At 40.3% G+C, this 20,195-nt stretch overlaps 1 protein-coding gene and 1 long non-coding RNA gene across 2 annotated transcripts in view; one reads left to right on the plus strand and one right to left on the minus strand.

Annotated features, from left to right (window-relative positions):
* Positions 1-1,386: 1,386 nt before the first annotated feature.
* Positions 1,387-20,195, minus strand: part of LOC137207672 (uncharacterized) — a 75,278-nt gene continuing 56,469 nt past the window's right edge. The window contains exon 3 of the long non-coding RNA XR_010935204.1: positions 1,387-1,778. This is a non-coding gene — a long non-coding RNA (uncharacterized lncRNA). The remainder of the gene's footprint in view (positions 1,779-20,195) is intronic.
* On the plus strand, positions 1,608-19,935 carry DEFB123 (defensin beta 123). Its single transcript, XM_067707758.1, has 2 exons — positions 1,608-2,053; positions 19,583-19,935. The coding sequence occupies exons 1-2, from the start codon at positions 1,996-1,998 to the stop codon at positions 19,726-19,728; spliced, it is 204 nt and encodes a 67-aa protein (XP_067563859.1). The 5' UTR covers positions 1,608-1,995; the 3' UTR covers positions 19,729-19,935.

Below are 20,195 nucleotides of genomic sequence, written 5' to 3' on the forward strand. Positions count from 1 at the left end.
TCGTTAAGGCATGTGGCATCTTTTAGTTGTGGTATGTGGGCTCATAGCTGCAGCACACCAACTCTTAGTTGCAGCATGTGTGATCTAGTTCCCCGACCAGGGATCAAACCTGGGGCCCCTGCACTGGTATCACGGAGTCTTACCCACTGGACCACCAGGAAAGTCCACTATCCAGACATTTTAGACAGTAGAGTCTCTTCTCTCAGGGAGGAAAGATTCCAACAGATACATTTCTGCCCCATTCCCTAGCCACCAGAATAGAAAATTGCATTTTGCAATTTTTTATAGCTTTGTTGAGTAGACAAAAAACTGCATATATTGAATGTATACAATTCAATGAGTTTGAACATATGCATTTGGTGATGTTTCTGTAGCACAGCCTGACGGGTACTCAGACAGCCCAAGCCAGAATGAAATTACATTTTACAATTCCTTTCCCTGTATGGAATTGAGTTAAGCTTTGCCACAAACTCTTTTCTTTTTCTTTCTTTCTTTTTTTTTTTTTTTGCAAGAGATTGGGGAGGTGGACACGAAGCAGCATCCTTGTGCTCTGAAGGTTGTCATTGGTTAGAGGTGGTGAGGGGTGTCTGCGGGTTTCAGTCTATCCTTGCTGTTCTCTGCTGCGTGACTACTCTCCTTCCCAACTGTCAGCCCTGTTGACCAAGCGACCAGGGCCCAGACCCTCCACTAAACACTTCTCTATGAACTCAAACAGGCAGTAGTTTTGAAGAGCAAACAACCTTTCACGGACTTCTACACCAGCTCCTTCAGTGACCCCACTACCACCCAGAAAGATCTTTACTTTCCCAGCTCCTCCCACAATTGAATAGAATCTCATCCTTATAATAAATTCCTTGTTCCATAATGCTGATAGCAGTTCTGCTGCTTCCCTGATTGAGCCTTAATTATGTTTGAAAAAATGAGCCTCCTTAACAGAAGTGAACGACAGTCATGGATTTCCAGGCCTTAGGCACTGAGTCCCTTCCTAGCTACTGTCTCCTCTTCATTGTAAAGCTTTTAGAAAGAGTTGTTTACACTTCTCTCTTTCACTTACCTTTCAGTCTTCAACCTCCTCAATCTGTTTTCTGCCCTTACAGAAATGGTTTTCAATGTTATTTTGTCTTGTAAGCCCTATATATGATTTTATACCCTTGACCTCTGTATCAAATAGGGTCCAATCAGGAAACGGAAGCCACGTAGGATATTTAATATAGGGAATTGGTGACACTGTTGTCGGAAGGCAGAAACAGCAAAAAGAGGACCCTGAGGAAACAGATATTAGTAACCACAGAATGCAGCTAGCACCCTCAGGCTGCAGGAATTGAGGGAAGAGAACGGATTTTCAAAACCTAAGAGTTCAGAGGAGGGACCCCCCCAATAGCTGGTTCTTGGACCTCCGAGGAAGGGGCACAGCCTGGCGTCCAGAAGGCCTGACCCCATGGGTAGCCCTCAGATGACAGGGGGCTGTGGCTGCTAGTACTTCTGAGACGGCACAGCCAGGCTGGTCAGGGGAGCTTCATCTCTTACTACCGTTCTCCTGCCGGTTTTCGCCCCAGTTACATCATACTTCTCATATTCAACACCAACAGAAGCCTTTGTACAGACTTTCCTTTGCCTGGAACACCATTTAGGCTCATCTGCCTGGCGTTTTTGTATTTATTCCTCAAAGCGCGGTTCAGTGCCACCTTCTCGGCGAAGTTTTTCCGGACCTTCCGGACTCCGTGTGCGTGGCGCCCCCTTGTGGTCCCTTGGTTGGAGGTCGGACCTTGTTGCTTGACCTAAATGAAGAAAAGAAAGCGTGCCACTTCAGGACGTGTGGCTGCACTCTGTGGGGCTCAGGGGGCGCGGGGGCTGTACCCACGGGCGGCTGAGGGCACGTGCGGGTGACATCTGTTCCGGTTGGACCAAGGGAACGGGAGCCAGAGAGGCCAGAGCTCTCCCCCATTAGCTTTGCCATCGCATCGGACTTGCAGCTTCACTAGGCCACTTCCAGCCATGAAGCTCCTTTTGCTGACTCTGGCCGCACTGCTCCTCTTGTCCCAGCTCACTCCAGGTAACCTGGACCTCTTCAGGGGAGGGGGCGGTGTGGAGAGTGAGACCTGGTCACGGAATCCCACGGGCAGGGGGGATGAAATAGCATTTACAACCCAGAGTGCCGTGAGCTGTGATAGAGGGGATCTATGGTCCTGGGGTGCACATGGGAGGGACCAGCCCTGGCTGAGGGCCAAGAGAGTCCTCCCGGAGGGATACTCTTGAGTCCTGAAAAGTGGTTAGAAATTAGAAGGGGAAGGAGAAGAGGTGGAAGTAGGAAGGGTGTCCCGGGCAGAAATCCTCTAATGCAAAAGTCCGGATGTGGGAGAGAGCACTGTGCCTTCAGTGAGCTGGCACAGAACGGAGGGGTGGGTTAAGGGTGCAGCAAGGGGTAAGGCTGAGGAAGCACTCAATGTCCAGGTCTTGATGAGCCTTGAATGCCAGGTGGGGGAGCCATGGGAAGGCTGTAGCAGAGGGGGGCCATGGTCAGACTTGCCCATTCCACCAACTCTAGCATACCTACCTGGCCCCTCTTGCTCACCTGGCAGAAATTTCTGCCCAGCCAAGGCTTTGAGCTCACCTGTCCACAGGATCGGAAGGTGTGTATTTCCTCACCTCAGCCCTTGTATTTTGCCTGTGGCAAATGCCTGAAACACCACTCAGCTGGGGATAGACAGGAAAGCCTTAGAACCCAGGTTAGAAACTGCTCAACCATTTTCTAACTCTGTGACCTCCAGCAAGCAGCTCAGCGGCTCAGAACTGCAATTTCCTCACTTCTCAGTCTGCTGCAGCAAAGGCGTGTGTATAGTAATATCAGTTTGGGGGCACAACATTGAACACACTGAAATTTGGGTATGCAAAAACAAGTGTAACTTCTTCATTTTATATAACTCATCTAAATTTTCCCAGGAACTTCCATCCGGCTGATGGGACAGTTTAGGGGGAGGGGTGCTGGAGGGCACTTAGGGACTGTGCCTAAACTCAGCAGTTAAATAAATATTCATCAGTCCTGGTTTAAAACCATTTCAAGTTAATTCAGTCTCTTTTGAATAAATACTCAGTCTTTGAGCAGTTCTCCTTCTGCTCCCCTGCTCCTTCCCAGGATAGCCCCTGGGTTCAGGAGAAGGTAACTTGATACGTCATGATTTAATTTATTGGTTCATTCAGTAAACATGATTGAATGGATTTCATGTTCTAGGCACTCTGATAGGTGCAGGAGGTAGCACAGTGAACATATCAGAACAAAACAAGGTAAGCAAAGTCTTCAGCCTCTCGGAGTTTACATTCTACTGAGAGAAACAGAAAAAATTTTTTAAATAACTGAAACATACAAAATGTCAGGTGGTGAGTATAATGAGCAGCATAGGTGAGAAAGGGGATAGCAAATACCAGGGGGATGTGGATTTGCTGTTTTAAAGGGGTGCTCATGGAATGAGTCACTGTGACCTGAGGGAGAATAAGGGGTGATCCATGTGGATTTGTGGAGAAGAACATTCAAGCTGGAGGGAACATGAAGTGCAAAGATCCTGGGGCAGGAGCGTGAGGAGGTAGGGCTCGGCGCTGGACCTTCACTGACTTCTAGGACGATGTCCCTCATTGTGTGTGATCCCGTGACTGATGAAACCTCTTGGTCCTGTCGAGCGCCCCACTGACTCAGCCCTTCATCTCAGCCAAATCTTCCATCGGATCCCTAGGTTTAGGCTGTTCACACACAGCCCCTCCCACTGCCTTCTGCATAGGGATCTACTCCTGACGGGTCTCTCGGGCTCGCAGCTCATCACTGGTTTTCCTGTCTTCACTAGAGACACAAGGGAACTTGGGGACCTTCTGGGTCTATTTTATGCCACAGGAGAGGAGAGGGAGAAGCTCAGCCACTTCCCTCAGCCATTTCTAAAACCCCCTCCAGGTGGCACCATAATGTGCTGTGCCGATGCTGTTAGCAATTTTCCTGGGCTGCAGTCTGAGGGCAAAAAGTAAATGCCCTCTTCTCTGGCAGTTTCTCCAGACCAATCTGGGTGTATGTAGCAAGAGATTCTCTTGCCCCTGTCCTTCTCATATTACTTATCTCTACTTCCTAGATGTTCAGGTCGACCAGCAGGCCTTAGTGGGGGAGGGGAGGAAGGCCTCTGTCTCTAGCTTGCTGGTGGGTCCATCATCATCCTGGCTGGCAGAGGCAAGGTGTGGGCTCTGGTGGAGCTCTAAGGCCTCCTCCTGCTGCTGCTGCAGGAAGTGGATTTAAGCACTCCAGTTTCCCCTAGGGAGAGTATTTCCCTCTACTTCCTATTGGGTATGGTGATGGTAAAGGATATTAAATGGAAGTTTCTTTGGCCGGACCCTCAAGCCTTTGCCTCCTGTGGCTTATGGTGAGGTGATATTATCTGAATCCACCAGGCTCAGCTAATAATATATAAAGGAGCTCTTTGAAATTTGGAAATCCCTGACCTTTCTAGATAAATTTCGGTTCTTAAAAGTATTATCTTGTGGGCTTCCCTGGTGGCACAGTGGTTGAGAGTCCACCTGCCGATGCAGGGGACACGGGTTCGTGCCCCGGTCCGGGAAGATCCCACATGCCGCGGAGCGGCTGGGCCCGTGAGCCATGGCCGCTGAGCCTGCGCGTCCGGAGCCTGTGCTCCGCAGCGGGAGAGGCCACAACAGTGAGAGACCTTCGTACCGCAAAAAAAAAAAAAAAAAAAAAAAAAAAATGAGATTTCATTGTTAAATGGTGGGGACTTTTTTCTTACCTTTTTTGTAAAATAAAACACAATTACAGATACTGAAAACCACATAAAACAAATGTGCAGCTTAATGAACTGTTATAAAGCGCACACCCTTGTAACACCATCCAGGTCAATAAACAGAACGTTGACAGTCACCTCAAAAACCCCTCCACCTATGCCCCATCACAACTGTCTCTCTCCCCAAATTAAGTACTATCCTGACTTTTATAGCGATCAACTATTTGCGCATCTTTATAATTTCATTGCCAGGGCTGCATCCCTAGAAACCCTATTTTTGCCATGCCCACTTTTAAAATCTAACATTTCTTAAGATTTTTAGCTTTTTAATTTACTGGTTATATCTTCTTCCCTTTCTTGTCTCTATAATTTATCTGTTGGGTCATTTGACCCATAGTTTCCCACAGTACAGATTTTGCTAACCGCATATTCAAAGTGAATTCAACGTGTTCCTCGGACCTCTGTATTTCCTGCAAATTGGTGACTGGATCCAGAGGTTTGATCAGGCTCAAGTTCTAGGCTTTTTGGCAAAACGTTGGGGGATGGTATTTGCCTTTTTTCATCAGAAGGCAAATAATATGTTTGTTATCTCTCTTTTAGTGACAAATTAATGCTCAAAGCTGAGATGCGTTAATTCTTTGCCTATTGCAAAACGGTGATATTCTATTATGTGATTTTCACTAGTTAGCTGGAATACTAATATAATAAAGACACTCCTCATCATCTACTATTTGGTTACGCAGCAGTACAGTTCATGTAAGAAAGACAGAATAAATACTTGGCGATTTTTCTTTACATATGAATCTGCAAGATAACGATTTCTTTTCCTATCATCCACCAAATGTGACAAAATAGTTTTTAATATCATCATAAACTCATAGATTTAAATATATTTGATGACTTTTCATTCATTGCAGTCTTTTTTTCATAAGTTTTTTATTTTATTTTATTTTTGGCTGATTTGGGTCTTCATTGCTAAACGCGGGCTTTTTCTAGTTGCGGCGAGCGGGAGCCACTGTGTTGTGGTTCGTGGACTTCTCGTTGCGGTGGCTTCTCTTGTTGCGAAGCACGGGCTCTAGGTACGTGGGCTTCAGTAGTTGTGGCATGCAGGCTCAGTAGTTCTGGCGCACGGGCTTATTTGTCTTCCCGGACCAGGGATCGAACCGTGTCCCCTGCATTGGCAGGCAGATTCTTAACCTCTGCGCCCCCAGGGAAGTCCCCACTGCAGTCTTTATTCTTACTGAAACTCAGCCAGTGGAAGCCTAAGCCTTATTTTACGTATCCCTGTTAGTCTTTGGTAGTTTCCTTGTGATAAAGTCCATCTTATAAACACCACGAGGGACACACCTGCGGTCTGACAAAGTTAAGCATATTAACTTACTGAAGCAAAGGAAGATACGCACCAAAGGAACTGTGGAACATCTCACCAAATGAAGGAACAAATAAGGTTATTATAGGACTAAGGAGAATAGCAGAGTTTTAGATAAAATGTAAATGAAGCAGAGTTTGATAGACTTCAAGGGCCACAGGATGGTGTGTAAAGAGGTTAACATCTGTTCTAGGTCCCATTTCCATGGGAAGTACAAAATTAAGAGAGATGTGGAATTTTATATCCCCAAACTCTTTCTCTGACACTCTGTCCCTGGCTCTGAAATCAAGGTTGTTCTTCTGTATAAAAAGACTTGATTCCTCAGGGAAAAATGTAACGTTCCAGCCTTGCCGATATGGTTTCAGATACAAAGATTCTGATAAGTGTGATTTGAGAAAACAGGGTTTCTTAGCACTTCGTCCTTTTATTAATTTACAAAAGCAGTTTCACTGGTACACAACTGGTTATCTGGTGTGACAAGATATTCTGGGCTTATCTTGTACAACTCCTGCACCAGACCTTGAATTAGCCATTTCTTCAAAAGGCCCTAATTTTTTAAGTAGGAAAATGGTATTTAAAAACTGTGATCTAGATGCTAGAGACATTAATGCTACTAAATTAGCCCTTCTTTCTATATCTTTTCAGAGCAGGTGAGAAAATCAACACATTGACTATATGTGAAATACCTCATGATTTCATATTGATAACTCCTATTCAAAGTGAGGACATCAGGATTTGTACTTAAATATTCCATATTACTTCTGTATGTTCTTTCTTCCGCACCAATATTCTCAGATATACTGTGTACTTCTTCGGAATTTTCAAGTCATCTTTTATTTGAAGAAGGTTTTCTTGAATTATAGTTTGTAGTATTTTTTCTGACATCTTGCTCTGATTTTCTTTCTCAAGGCCTCACCTTGTCTCTGTTGAATCTCCTTTTCCTATCCTCAGTATTTGTCACCTTCTATCGATTTTTCTCACCTTCTATCGAATTTTTTCCTTAACATTTCTTTTTCAACAGTTTTATTGAGTTATCATTTACATAAGATTAAATGTCCACATTTTTAAAAGTTTATTTATTTTATTTATTTATTTTTGGCTGCGCGCGCGCTTTTCCTAGTTGCGGCGAGCGAGGGCCGCTCTGTTGTGGGGCGTGGGCTTCTCATTGTGGCGGCCTCTCTTGTTGGAGCACGGGCTCTATGCACGCAGGCTTCAGTAGTTGTGGCTCGCGGGCTCTAGAGCGCAGGCTTGGTAGTTGTGGCGCACGGGCTTAGTAGCTCCGCGTCATGTGGGATCTTCCCGGACCAGGGCTTGACCCCATGTCCCCTGCATTGGCAGGCAGATTCTCAACAACTGCACCACCAGGGAAGCCCTAAATGTCCACATTTTAAGTATACAACATGAGTTTCAACAAATGTATACATCCATGTAGCCACTACCACAGTTGTAGTATAATACACTTCCGTTACCCCAAAAAGATCTCTCATGCCCCTTTGCAGTCGCCTCCCCGGTCCCCCAGCCACCAGCTATGACTAATCTACATTGTGTCACTTTAGTTTGGCTTCTTAGAATTAAACAACAGGATGGCTTTTGTGCCTGGATTCTTTAACTTAGCATAATGCTTTTGCAATTCATCCATGTTGTTCATGTATAGATATCTTGTTACCCTATGTTGCTGAGTAGTATTCCATTGTATGAATACATACCACAATTTGTTTATCAATTAACTAGCTGTTAGATATTTGAGCAGTTTCCAGTTTTTAGCTATTATAAATAGAGCTACTATGAATGGTCCAATGAAGTTTTCATTTCTCTAGAGTAAATACCTAAGGGTGGAGTTGCTGGGTTGTATGATAAGTCTATGATAAAATTTATAAAAAATTGCAAACTGTTTTCCAAAGTGGCTATACTATTTTGCATTCCCATTTGCAATAAGAGATTTACAGTTGCTTCACATCATTGTCAACACATGGTATTATCTGTCTTTTAATTTTAGCCATTCTAGTGGGTATGTAGTTTTAACTGTTGTTTTACTGATGGCTAAAATACTTAATGACTAATCATATTAAACACACTTTGATGTGCTTATTTGCCATGTATATGTCTTCTTTGTTGTAGTGCCCACTTTTAATCAGGTTTTTTGTTGCGTTGTGTGTTCTACATATTCTAGATAAACATTTTTTAAAAGATGTATGCTTTGTAAATATTTTCTTCCAGACTGTAAATTACCTTTTGATTTACTTAACAGTGTCTTTTGAAAGGTAAGAACTTTTAGTTTTGAAGAAGTCCAATGTGTTCATTTTTTCTTTTGTGGCTCATGTTTTTGTATCTTATCTAAAAAACATCTTGCTTGACACAAGGTCAGAAACATTTTCTCCTATGGTTTCTTCCAGGTGTTCTATTGTTTTAGCTCTTACATTTTAGGTCCATGATTCATTTTGTGTACAGTGTGGGGTAAGGGTTGAGTTTCACTTATTTACATATGGATGTGTAGCATCATTTAATGAAAAGAATTTCCTTTTCCCCCTTTGAATTACCTTGGCACCTTTGTTGAAAATCAGTTGACCATATAGGTTGGGATTTGTTTGTGGACTCTCTCTGCCATTCCACTGACCTACATGTCTATTCTTATGCCAATACCACATTGTCTTGGTTACTATGACTTTGCAGTAAACCTTAAAATCAGGTACTGTGAGTCTTCCAACTTCATTCTTTTTCAGATTGTTTTATCTGTTTTAGGTCAATTGCATTTTCATATAAATTTTAGAATCAGCTTTTCAATTCTACAAAATAGCCTGCTGGAAATATTCTTGGGACTGCATTGATCAATTTAAGGAGAATTGAGATCTTATCAAAATTAAGTCTTTGAATCCATGAACATGGTATCTCTCTCGATTTCTTTATGTCTTCCTTTCTTTCTCTGAAATGTTTTGTGGTTTTTATATTTTGCATATTGTAGTAGGCTGAATAATGACTCCCCAGAGATGTCCAAGTCCTAATCCCCAAAACCCATGAATATGTTACCTTACATGGTAAAAGAGATTTTGCATGTGTCTTGAGATGGGGAGATTATCTTGGGTTTTCTGGGTGGACTCAATGTAATCACAAGAGACCTAATAAGAGGGCAGCAGGAGATCAGATTGTGGAGGAGAAGATAAGAAAATGGTTGTAGTAATGTAAGGAAGTGGTTATAAGCAAAGAATTACAGGTAGTTGTTAGAAAGTGAAAAGGGGAAGAAAATAGCTTCTGCCCTGAGAGTCTCCAGAAGGAACCAGCCCTGCTGGCACCTTGACTTTAGCCCAGTGAAACAATAAATTTGTGTTGTTTTAAGGCACTAAGTTTGTGGTAATTTTGCTACAGCAGCAATACGATATGAAACTAATACACATATATTTTGTTAAATTCATCACTGTTATGTATTTTTAAGCTGTTGTAAATGATATTTTTAAAGGTTCAGTTGTTTGTTGCTAGTGTATTGAAATACAGTCGTTTTTATTGAAGTAGAGTTGATTTACAATGTTGTGCCAATCTCTGCTCTACAGGAAAGTGACTCAGTTATACACATACAGACATTCTTTTTTTATATTCTTTCCCATTATTGTTTATCACAGGATATTGAATATAGTTCCCAGTGCTATACAGTAGGACCTTGTTGTTTATCCATACTGTATATAATAGTTTGCATCTACTAATCCCACACTCCTAGTCCATCCCTCCCCCACCACCCCCTCCCTTGACAACCACAAGTCTGTTCTCTATGTCTATGAGTCTGTTTCTGTTTTGTAGATTGGTTCATTTGTGCCATATTTTAGATTCCACATATAAGTGATATCATATGGTATTTGTCTTTCTCTTTCTGACTCACTTCACTTAGTATGATAATCTCTAGTTGTATCCATGTTGATGCAAATGGCATTACTTCATTCTTTTTTATGGCTGAGTAGTATTCCACTGTATATATGTAGCACATTTTCTTTATCCATTCATCTGTCGATGGACATTTAGGTTGTTTCCATGTTTTGGCTATTGTGAATAGTGCTGCTATGAACAGAGGGGTGCATGTATCTTTTTGAATTATAGTTTTGTCTGGGTATATGCCCAATAAAAAAATGGGCATAAGACCTTAACAGACAATTCTCCAAAGAAGACATACAGATGGCCAGTAGGGACATGAAAAGATGCTCAACATCACTAATTATTAGAGAAATGCAAATCAAAACTCTAACGAGGTACCACCTCAAACTGGTCAGAATTACCATCATTAAAAAGTCTAGAAATAATAAATGCTAGAGAGGGTGTGGAGAAAAGGGAACACTCCTACACTGTTGGTGGGAATGTAAATTGATATAGCCACTATGGAGAACAGTATGGACATTCCTTAAAAAACTAAAAAAGAACTACCATACAACCCAGCAATCCCACTACTTGGCATATACCCTGAGAAAACCATAATTCAAGAAGAGTCATGTACCAAAGTGTTCATTGCAGCTCTATTTACAATAGCCAGAACATGGAATCAACCTAAATGTCCATCGACAGATGAATGGATAAAGAAGATGTGGCACATATATACAATGGAATATTGCTCAGCCATAAAAAGAAACGAAATTGAGATATTTGTAGTGAGGTGGATGGGCCTAGAGTCTGTCATACAGAGTGAAGTAAGTCAGAAAGAGAAAAACCAATACCATATGCTAACACATATATATGGAATTTAAGGGGAAAAAATGTCATGAAGAACCTAGGGGTAAGACAGGAATAAAGACACAGACCTACTAGAGAATGGACTTGAGGATATGGGGAGGGGGAAGGGTAATCTGTGACAAAGTGAGAGAGTGGCATGGATATATATACACTACCAAACGTAAAATAGATAGCTAGTGGGAAGCAGCCGCATAGCACAGGGAGATAAGCTTGGTGGTTTGTGACCACCTAGGTGGGTGGGATAGGGAGGGTGGGAGGGAGAGAGACGCAAGAGGGAAGAGATATGGGAACATATGTTTATGTATAACTGATTCACTTTGTTATAAAGCAGAAACTAACACACCATTGTAAAGCAATTATACTCCAATAAAGATGTAAAAAAAAAAAAAAACTACAATGAGGTATCACTTGCTCTTATTTTTCTCACTTCTTAAGATATAAGTATTGATCATTGATTTAAGACCATTCTATCTAAAATACGCTTTTTAAAGTATAACTCTCCCTCTAATTACTACTTTATCTTGGTTCCACAAATATTTTTATGTATTGTACTTTTAATTTTAGTCAATTCAAACTTCTCGAATTTCTCTTCTGATTTCTCTTTTACCCATTAGTTATTTACCAGTACATTGTTCAATTTTCTAGTATTTAGGGATTTTCCAGGTGCATATCTATTATTAATTTTTAGTTTAACTCTATTGTGGACAGACATCACCTTTGTAAGACTTCAATCCTTCCATTTTTATTGAGATCCTGTATTACCCAGAATACATGGTATATCTTGGTATATCTTGAGATATACCACCAATAATATATCTTGGTATATCTTGAGATATACCACCAATGGTATATCTTGGTGAATATTCTGTGAGCACTTGGAGTGTTCTGTAAATATCTATTAAGTTAGTTGATAAACTCATTAGTTCAAGTATTCTATATCTTCTATTAACTTGTTCTATCAATTGTTGAGAAAGGAATGTTGAAATCTGAAATTATAATTGTGAATTTGTCTATTTCTCCTTTCAGTTCTTTCAGCTTTTTGTTTCATGTATTTTCAAGCTCTGTTTTTTGGTGTATTTGATTTAGGATTAATATGTCTTTTTGATAAATTGAGACTGTCATCATGAAATGACCTGTTTATACTTAGTAATTTAGTTGGTTCTGAAATCTACTTTTTAAATATTAGCATAGCTAATATGTTAATAATACTGCAGCTTTCCTTTGATTAGTGATTTCATGGTATTTTTTTATCTTTTTACTTTTAATATAGCTATGTCTCTACATTTAGAATGAATTTCTTATAGACAGCATGTGATTAGGTCTTGCTTTTTCATCCAATCTGACAATTTCTGCCTTTTAATTGAGATGTGCAGATCATTTATGCTTAATATAATTATCAATATGGTTGCATTTAACCTACCGTCTATTTGTTTTCTATCTGCCTATCCTTTCTTTGTTCACTTTATCTTCTTTGCTTCCCCTCTTTCAGATTACTTGACTCTTTTTATGATTCCAATCTGTATCCAGTATTGCCTTAATAGTTATACCTCTTTTTTTTTAATGGTTGCTCTAAGTTTTATATCTTCATGTTTGGATGGTTGCCAAATTGGTGTTTTTGTAGGAGGAGAGTAGTAATGTTGCTGACATTACTCTTCAAATCTTCTTAGTTTTTAAAAATCTGAAAGTCTATTTCTCCATTTGGGGAGGACTTTTGCTGTGTAAAGAATTCTGGATTGTCTTTTTTCCTTTTGTTGTTTTAAAGATATCTTTCTACTGTCTTCTTGTGTATGGTTTCTGATAAGAAGTCTTCTATTATTGTTACCGTTTTTCCCACGTACTTAATGTGTCTTTTCCTCTAGCTGGTTTTAAGATTTTTAACGTGATTTTCAAAAGTTTGATTATGTTATGGCTTTGCATAGCTTTCTTTCTTGTCTTTTTTTTTTTTTTTTAATGCGGTACGCGGGCCTCCCACTGCTGTGGCCTCTCCCGTCGCGGAGCACAGGCTCCGGACGCGCAGGCTCAGCGGCCATGACTCACGGGCCCAGCTGCTCCGCGGCATGTGGGATCTTCCCGGACCAGGGCACGAACCCGTGTCCCCTGCATCGGCAGGCGGACTCCCAACCACTGCGCCACCAGGGAAGCCCGCATAGTTTTCTTTAGATTTTATTCTGCTTGGGGTTCACTGAGGTTCTGGATTCTATGGGTTTATAATTTTCATCAAACTTGAAACTTTTCAACCAGTATTTCTTTAAAAACTGTTTCTGCCTCAGAATGGGAGAAAATATTTGCAAACCAATCAACAGACAAAGGATTAATCTCCAAAATATATAAACAGCTCATGCAGCTCACTATTAAAAAAACAAACAACCCAATCCAAAAATGGGCAGAAAACCTAAATAGACATTTCTCCAAAGAAGACACACAGATGGCCAAGAAGCACATGAAAAGCTGCTCAACATCACTAATTAGTAGAGAAATGCAAATCAAAACTACAATGAGGTACCACCTCACACCAGTTAGAATGGGTGTCATCAGAAAATCTACAAACAACAAATGCTGGAGAGGGTGTGGAGAAAAGGGAGCCCTCTTGCACTGTCAGTGGGAATGTAAATTGATACAGCCACTATGCAGAACAGTATGGAGGTTCCTTAAAAAACTAAAAATAAAATTACCATATGATCCAGCAATGCCACTACTGGGCATATACCCAGAGAAAACCATAATTCAAAAAGACACATGCAGGGCTTCCCTGGTGGCGCAGTGGTTGGGAGTCCGCCTGCCAATGCAAGGGACACGGATTCGTGCCCTGGTCTAGGAAGATCCCACATGCCGCAGAGCGGCTGGGCCTATGAGCCATGACCACTGAGCCTGCGCGTCCAGAGCCTGTGCTCCGCAATGGGAGAGGCCACAACAGTGAGAGGCCTACGTACCACACACACACAAAAAAAACCCAAAAAGACACATGCACCCCAATGTTCATTGCAGCACTATTTACAGTAGCCAGGACATGGAAGCAGCCTAAATGCCATTGACAGACTAATGGATAAAGAAAATGTGGTACATATATACAATGGAATATCACTCAGCCATAAAAAGGAATGAAATTGGGTCGTTTGTAGAGACGTGGTTGGATCTAGAGACTGTCATACAGAGTGAAGTAAGTCAGAAAGAGAAAAACAAATATTGTATATTAACTCACATATGTGGAACCTAGAAAAATGGTACAGATGAACCGGTTTGCAGGGCAGAAATTGAGACACAGATATAGAGAACAAACGTATGGACACCAAGCAGGGAAAGTGGCAGAGGGCTGGGGGTGGTGGTGTGATGAACTGGGCAATTGGGATTGACATGTATACACTGATGTGTATAAAATTGATGACTAATAAGAACCTGCTGTATAAAAACATGAATAAAATAAAATTCAAAAATTTAAAAAAAAAAAGAAAAGTTTCTGTCCCTCCCCTTTCCTCTCCTTTTGGTAATCTGATTGTATGTAAATTATACTGCTTATTATTGTCCCATGGGTTACTGATGTTCTGTTTTGGGTTTTTTTTTCTCAATATTTTTTCTCTCTACTTCCTTTTGGATAGTTTCTGTTGCTATGTCTTCAAGTTCATTTATCTTTACTTCTGCAGTGTATACTCTATTGTTAACATCACTAAGTATGTTTTTCATTTAATATTTAATGTTTCATCTCAAGTTTTTTTAATCATTTAGGGGTTTATTTCAGTTTTGTGTGTCTGATTTTTACTACTTACAGGTATCATTTGAACAAATTTACCATTGGATAAACTAGAAAAGTTTTCTTCTTTTTTTTCCAATATTTTTTATTGAAGTATAGTTGATTTGCAATGCTTCAAGTGTACAGCAAAGTGATTCGGTTTTATATATATGACTATATATGTAACTTTTCAGATTGTTTCCATTATAGGTTATTACAAGATATTGAATATAATTCCCTGTGCTGTACAGTAGGTTCTTGTTGTTTACCTAGTTTACATACAGTAGTATATATCTGCCAAACATTTTCATGTGAAGTTTTTACATCTTTATTTCTCTCCTCATAATGTCATGTTTTCCTCAATCTTCTTGAGCTTATGGAGTGTATTTATAATAGTCGTTTCATCATTCTTGTCTGCTAGTTCCATAATCTTTGTCATCTCTGGGTCTGTTGATTGATTTTATCCTGGTTGTCGTTCATACTTTCCTGCTTTTTTTTTTTTTAATGCCTGGAAAATTATTTGGATTCTTTGCACTGTGGATTTTATACTTTTGGTTACTGGAATTTTTTTTTTCCTTTAAAGAGTATTGGTTTTTGTTCTGGTATGCAGTAAGTTAGCTGGAATCAGATGAATCCTTTCAAGATTGGCATTTAATCTTTTTAGGATGGGTATGGGACATCCTTTAACCTAGGGGTAATTTAGCCCCACCGTGCTGAAGATTTTACAAGGTCTTTCCACTCAGGCAGGTGGGGACACAAGATATTCCCAGCCCTGTGTGTCACTGGGAATTGTTTTGCCTACTTCTTTTTGGTGGTTCTTTCCTAGGCCTTTGGTAGTTTCCTCTTACACTTGCACAGATAATACCTAAAGACTAGAGGAGTGCTCTGCAGAGCTCTGTAGTACGCCCCCTTTGTGTGTGTGTCTCTCTCTGTCTGTGTATAGCCCCCTCTTCTTTGATTCTGTGACCCACAGATTCTAGCTGACTTGACCTCCTTGAACTCCTCGAACCTCAATTTCTATATCCTCCATTCAGTAAGATCACCAGAGCTTGTTTGAATTCCTCTTCCTGCACTACAGCCCAGAAACTGCTTCTAGTCCGTAAACTGGTGCAACCAGAGGGCTCATCTTGTTTGTTTCCCTTCTCTCTGGGATCATGTTTGAAAATCATTGTTTCCTATACATTTTGTCCAATTATCTTGTTGTTTAAAGCAGGAAAATCAATATGACTCCTGTCACTCCATCTCAGCCTGAAGAAGATATCCCATTTCTTTTTTAAAATTTTTACGTTTTTTCTCTTTTTTCTCTTCTATTTCTCTTAAAATATTATCCGTTGAGATTATTTGCTTTTGTATCCCTTTCAAGTTAGACTTTTTTCTGAAAAGAATTTTCTTTAATTCCTAATTATATCTGTCACTGCACTTCTGAAATCTTTAATGCTAGCGGATTTTATAATATCTTATTTACTACATACAGCTCTCTAAGATCGGTGCTATTATGTCTTTTGTTTTCAAAAGAGAAAAATGAAGCTCTGTGAAGGGAAGTCACTTGCTCAATATCTCCCAGTTTACATGTGGTGGAGCTTTCAAATCCAGACTTTGGGGGTTTCAATAGGTGGGACAGTTCCTGGAGCAATCCCCACTGTCAAATTAAAAGTTCCATACCAATATTGTCTTAGAATAGCTTTTAAGTTTTAAAGGAACTTAAAGAGTGTGATGGGTCAAATTCTTTACCAAGCTTCGTTTCAGGCAGTTGAGAAATACCCCACAGCCATCTTAGTGTCTCCATAATCCATCTGACTGAAATAAAACCCCAGATTTCTCTCAGTTTATTTTTTCAGGATCTGGTGCTTGTGATGACAGTTTGCTCAAGGTTCCAGAGAAGTTGTAAAAGATAATTTTTTAAAGTAAACTAATGATTCTCATACAGATACAAAAATGAACACATGTTAGAGATTTTATTTAACTCATAATGAGAGAACAAGGCAGATTTTGTAACTGGTTTAAAGCATAAAGGTACACACACACTACTATATATAATAGATAACCAACAAGGACCTACTGTATAGCACAGGGAACGCTACTCAGTATTCTATGATAACCTATATGAGAAAAGAATCCGAAAAAGAATGAATATATGTATAGGTATAACTGAATCACTTTACTGTACACCTGAAACTAACACAACATTATAACTCAACTATACTCTAATAAAGTATTTTTTAGAAAAATTTTAAAAAGCATAAAGGTATTAGTGGAGTAAGGGATTCTTGAAATGAATTTACAAGACAGAAACTGGTTCTTTTTTCCCCCATGGGGCAGGGGAAGGGAGGGAGTCAATTGAACCCCTCTGGAACAGAATTTACTTGAATATATAGGAAATAATTATTTTTGCATTACAATCATGAATCAAGAGCTCATACAGATGTAAAACTCCCACATAAACAGAATCAGATAACTCTGAAGTCGGTGACCTGTCTAGACCAGGGACTTCTGACACGATTGGCAATGATTGACATTTTGGCACTGTTGGCATTTGGGGCTAGACAGTTCTTTATTGTGGCTGTCCTGTGCATTGCAAGATATTTAGCAGAACCTTCGGCCTCATTAATCGCCAGTAGCACCCCACACCAGTTGTGACAACTAAAAACGTCTCCGAACATTTCATTGACAAACATCCCCTGGCGAGCAAAATTTCCCTATTTGAGCCAAGTTTTCCTCTAAAGCACGAATTTTCCCTAGTCTCCCCCATACTGGTCAAAAAAATAATCTCAAAGAAAACTTATTCCTAATCACAAAATAAACTTGGTCTAAACCTACAACAGAAAGAAGGAAATAATAAACACAAAATGAATGAAATAAAGAATAGTCACGGCACCAAACTGCCTAAAGAAAGTAGTTTCACTGACACAGATAGAGGTTACAGACTTTATTCAGCTCATGGACATCAGGGAGCAGCTGAAGACCCAAGTCAGGGCAGCTTGGAGTTTTGATAGAATAAAGAGAAGAGAGGGCTGCATGTTCTTGTTTGGGTCAAGTAGCAGATTTCATCTTTAACTGCTGCAAAACTTGTGTTTGGAATAATGAGAAACTTCCAGATTTTTGTGCCTCTTGGTTGAGGCCATTGGTGCAATCCCATCCCCAAAACTGTCAGAGCAGTTCTTTTGAGAGCTGTTTTTGCAAGTCTTGAGTTTGTCAGTTAGTCAAGATTCTGGGGCAGGAAAGGTATCAAAAACAATATGGGGGCTTCCCTGGTGGCGCAGTGGTTGAGAGTCCGCCTGCCGATGCAGGGGACATGGGTTCCTGCCCTGGTCCGGGAAGATCCCACATGCCGCGGAGCGGCTGGACCCGTGAGCCATGGCCGCTGAGCCTGCGCGTCCGGAGCCTGTGCTCCGCAACGGGAGAGGCCACAACAGCGAGAGGCCCGCGTACCGCAAAAAAAAAAAAAAAAAAAATATGGATGGCTGTTGCCAGGGGCTAGGAGGAGGGGAGAATGGGGAGTTATTGTTTAATGGGAATAGAATTTCAGTTTTACAAGATGAAAAGAGTTATGGGAATGGATGGTGGTGATGGTTGCACAACAATATGAACATATTTAATACCACGGAACTGTGCACTTTAAGATAGTTAACATAAATTTTATGTCATGTGTATTTTACCGCCATTTGAAAAAACGTAAGTACAGCCACCTTCTTGATGATAGGCCTTGGCAAAGACAAAACAAAACAAAAATAAGGATATGAAGAAACTGATGGAATTTCAGCCAAATATATATATATGTATAGTGTGTGTGTGTATATATATACATACACAATGAAATACTACTAAGCCATAAAAAAGAATGAAATAATTCCATCTGCAGCAACATGGATGGACCTGGAGATGATCATACTAAGTGAAGCCATATAGGGAAAGACAAATATCATATAATATCACTTATACATGGAATCTAAAATATGATACAAATGAACTTATTTACAAAACAGAAACAGACTCACAGACTTCCAAAAAAAAACTTATGGTTACTAAAGGGGAAAGGAGAGTGGGGAGAGACATAAATTAGGAGGTTGGGAATAACATATATGCTCTACTATATATAAAAAGAGATAACCAACAAGGACCTACAGTATAGCACAGGGAACTATACTCTCTCTCTCTCTCTCTATATATATATATACATATATTTTTTTTTTTTTTTTTTTTTTTTTTTGCGGTACGCGGGCCTCTCACTGTTGTGGCCTCTCCCGTTGCGGAGCACAGGCTCCAGACGCGCAGGCTCAGCAGCCGTGGCTCACGGGCCTAGCCGCTCCGCGGCATGTGGGATCTTCCCGGACCGGGGCATGAACCCGCATCCCCTGCATCGGCAGGCGGACTCTCAACCACTGCGCCACCAGGGAAGCCCTATACTCAATATTTTGTAATAACCTATAAGGGAAAAGAATCTGAAAAGAATATCTAGCACTGTGCTGTACACCTGAAACTAACACAATATTGTAAATCAACTATGCTTCAATTTTTTTAATTATAAAAACAGTACAGATGAATGCTGAAAATATTATGCTAAGTAAAAAGAAGCCAGGCCCCAAATGCTGCACATTATATGATTCCATTGGCATAAAATATCTAGATTAGGCAAGTCTATAGCAAGGAGGGCATATTGGTGGTTGCTCAGGGATGAGGAGAGGAGAAATGAAAATGCTTAATGGGTGCAGGGTTTCTGTTTGGGATGATTAAAAAGTTCTGGAACTAGACGGTGATGATGGTTGCACAACATTGTGAGTGTAATTAATGCCGCTGGACTGTACGCTTTAAAATACTTAAACTGATAAACTTTATGTTATTTGTATTTTACCACAATTTTTCGAAAGGGAGAAGAAGGGAATAAAAGAGAGGACCAGGGTCAGAGTCAAAGGAAACTGAGCACCCTCTATCACATCTGTTCTAATCCTTTTACAGACATTTCAAATCCAGAATCTACCTCTTCTTAGGACTGACACTGTCTCTGTTCTTCTTTCTTTTCAGGTAGCACTCGAAAATGCTGGAATCGTCATGGCAAATGCCGCCAGAAATGTTTCAGGAAGGAAAGGGTCTATGTTTACTGCACAAATAATAAAATGTGCTGTGTGAAGCCCAAGTACCAGCCAAAAAGCCTTCCATGGAAAGCTTAAGTTCCTTGAAACCTGAAGTCATCAAAAGGCAGGTGAAGCTACGCTGAGTCTGACCACAGTGGATTCTCAGTCTCTGTCAATAAACACTTCTGGCTGACCCCTATGTTTGCCTGTTAGTCTATCCAGCGGTTCTCAGGAAGTCCTCTTATAGATGGTCCATTAAGTCAAAACTATTTTCATTATAATAATAAGACATCACTTGCCATTTTATCTCACTTTCTCACAAGTGTGAAATTTTCTGGAATCTACATGACACACAATAACATCATCATTCTGGCAGCTAATGAAAGGTGTGCGTATGGATCCTTACGTTTTTAGAATTTTTTAAGATAGAACCTTAAGGTATAAATGTGTTCATTTTCAGAGATTCACTCAGGTTGTTCTCAGTAATTCTATGGTACTCTTATTAGCTATCTTTAGCTATATTATTAATCTCTGGAACCTCGTTATCATCTAATAAATCACTG

Source organism: Pseudorca crassidens, chromosome 15, assembly GCF_039906515.1.
Source record: "Pseudorca crassidens isolate mPseCra1 chromosome 15, mPseCra1.hap1, whole genome shotgun sequence".
In the NCBI taxonomy this organism is placed as follows: Eukaryota; Metazoa; Chordata; class Mammalia; order Artiodactyla; family Delphinidae; genus Pseudorca; species Pseudorca crassidens.

What these genes read in the sequence shown, in the direction of transcription:
- DEFB123 (XM_067707758.1), top strand. Translation starts at nt 1,996, where the DNA reads ATGAAGCTCCTTTTGCTGACTCTGGCCGCACTGCTCCTCTTGTCCCAG. An exon ending in CTTGTCCCAGCTCACTCCAG is followed by an intron (nt 2,054 to 19,582) that starts GTAACCTGGACC and finishes CTTTCTTTTCAG; the next exon opens with GTAGCACTCGAAAATGCTGG.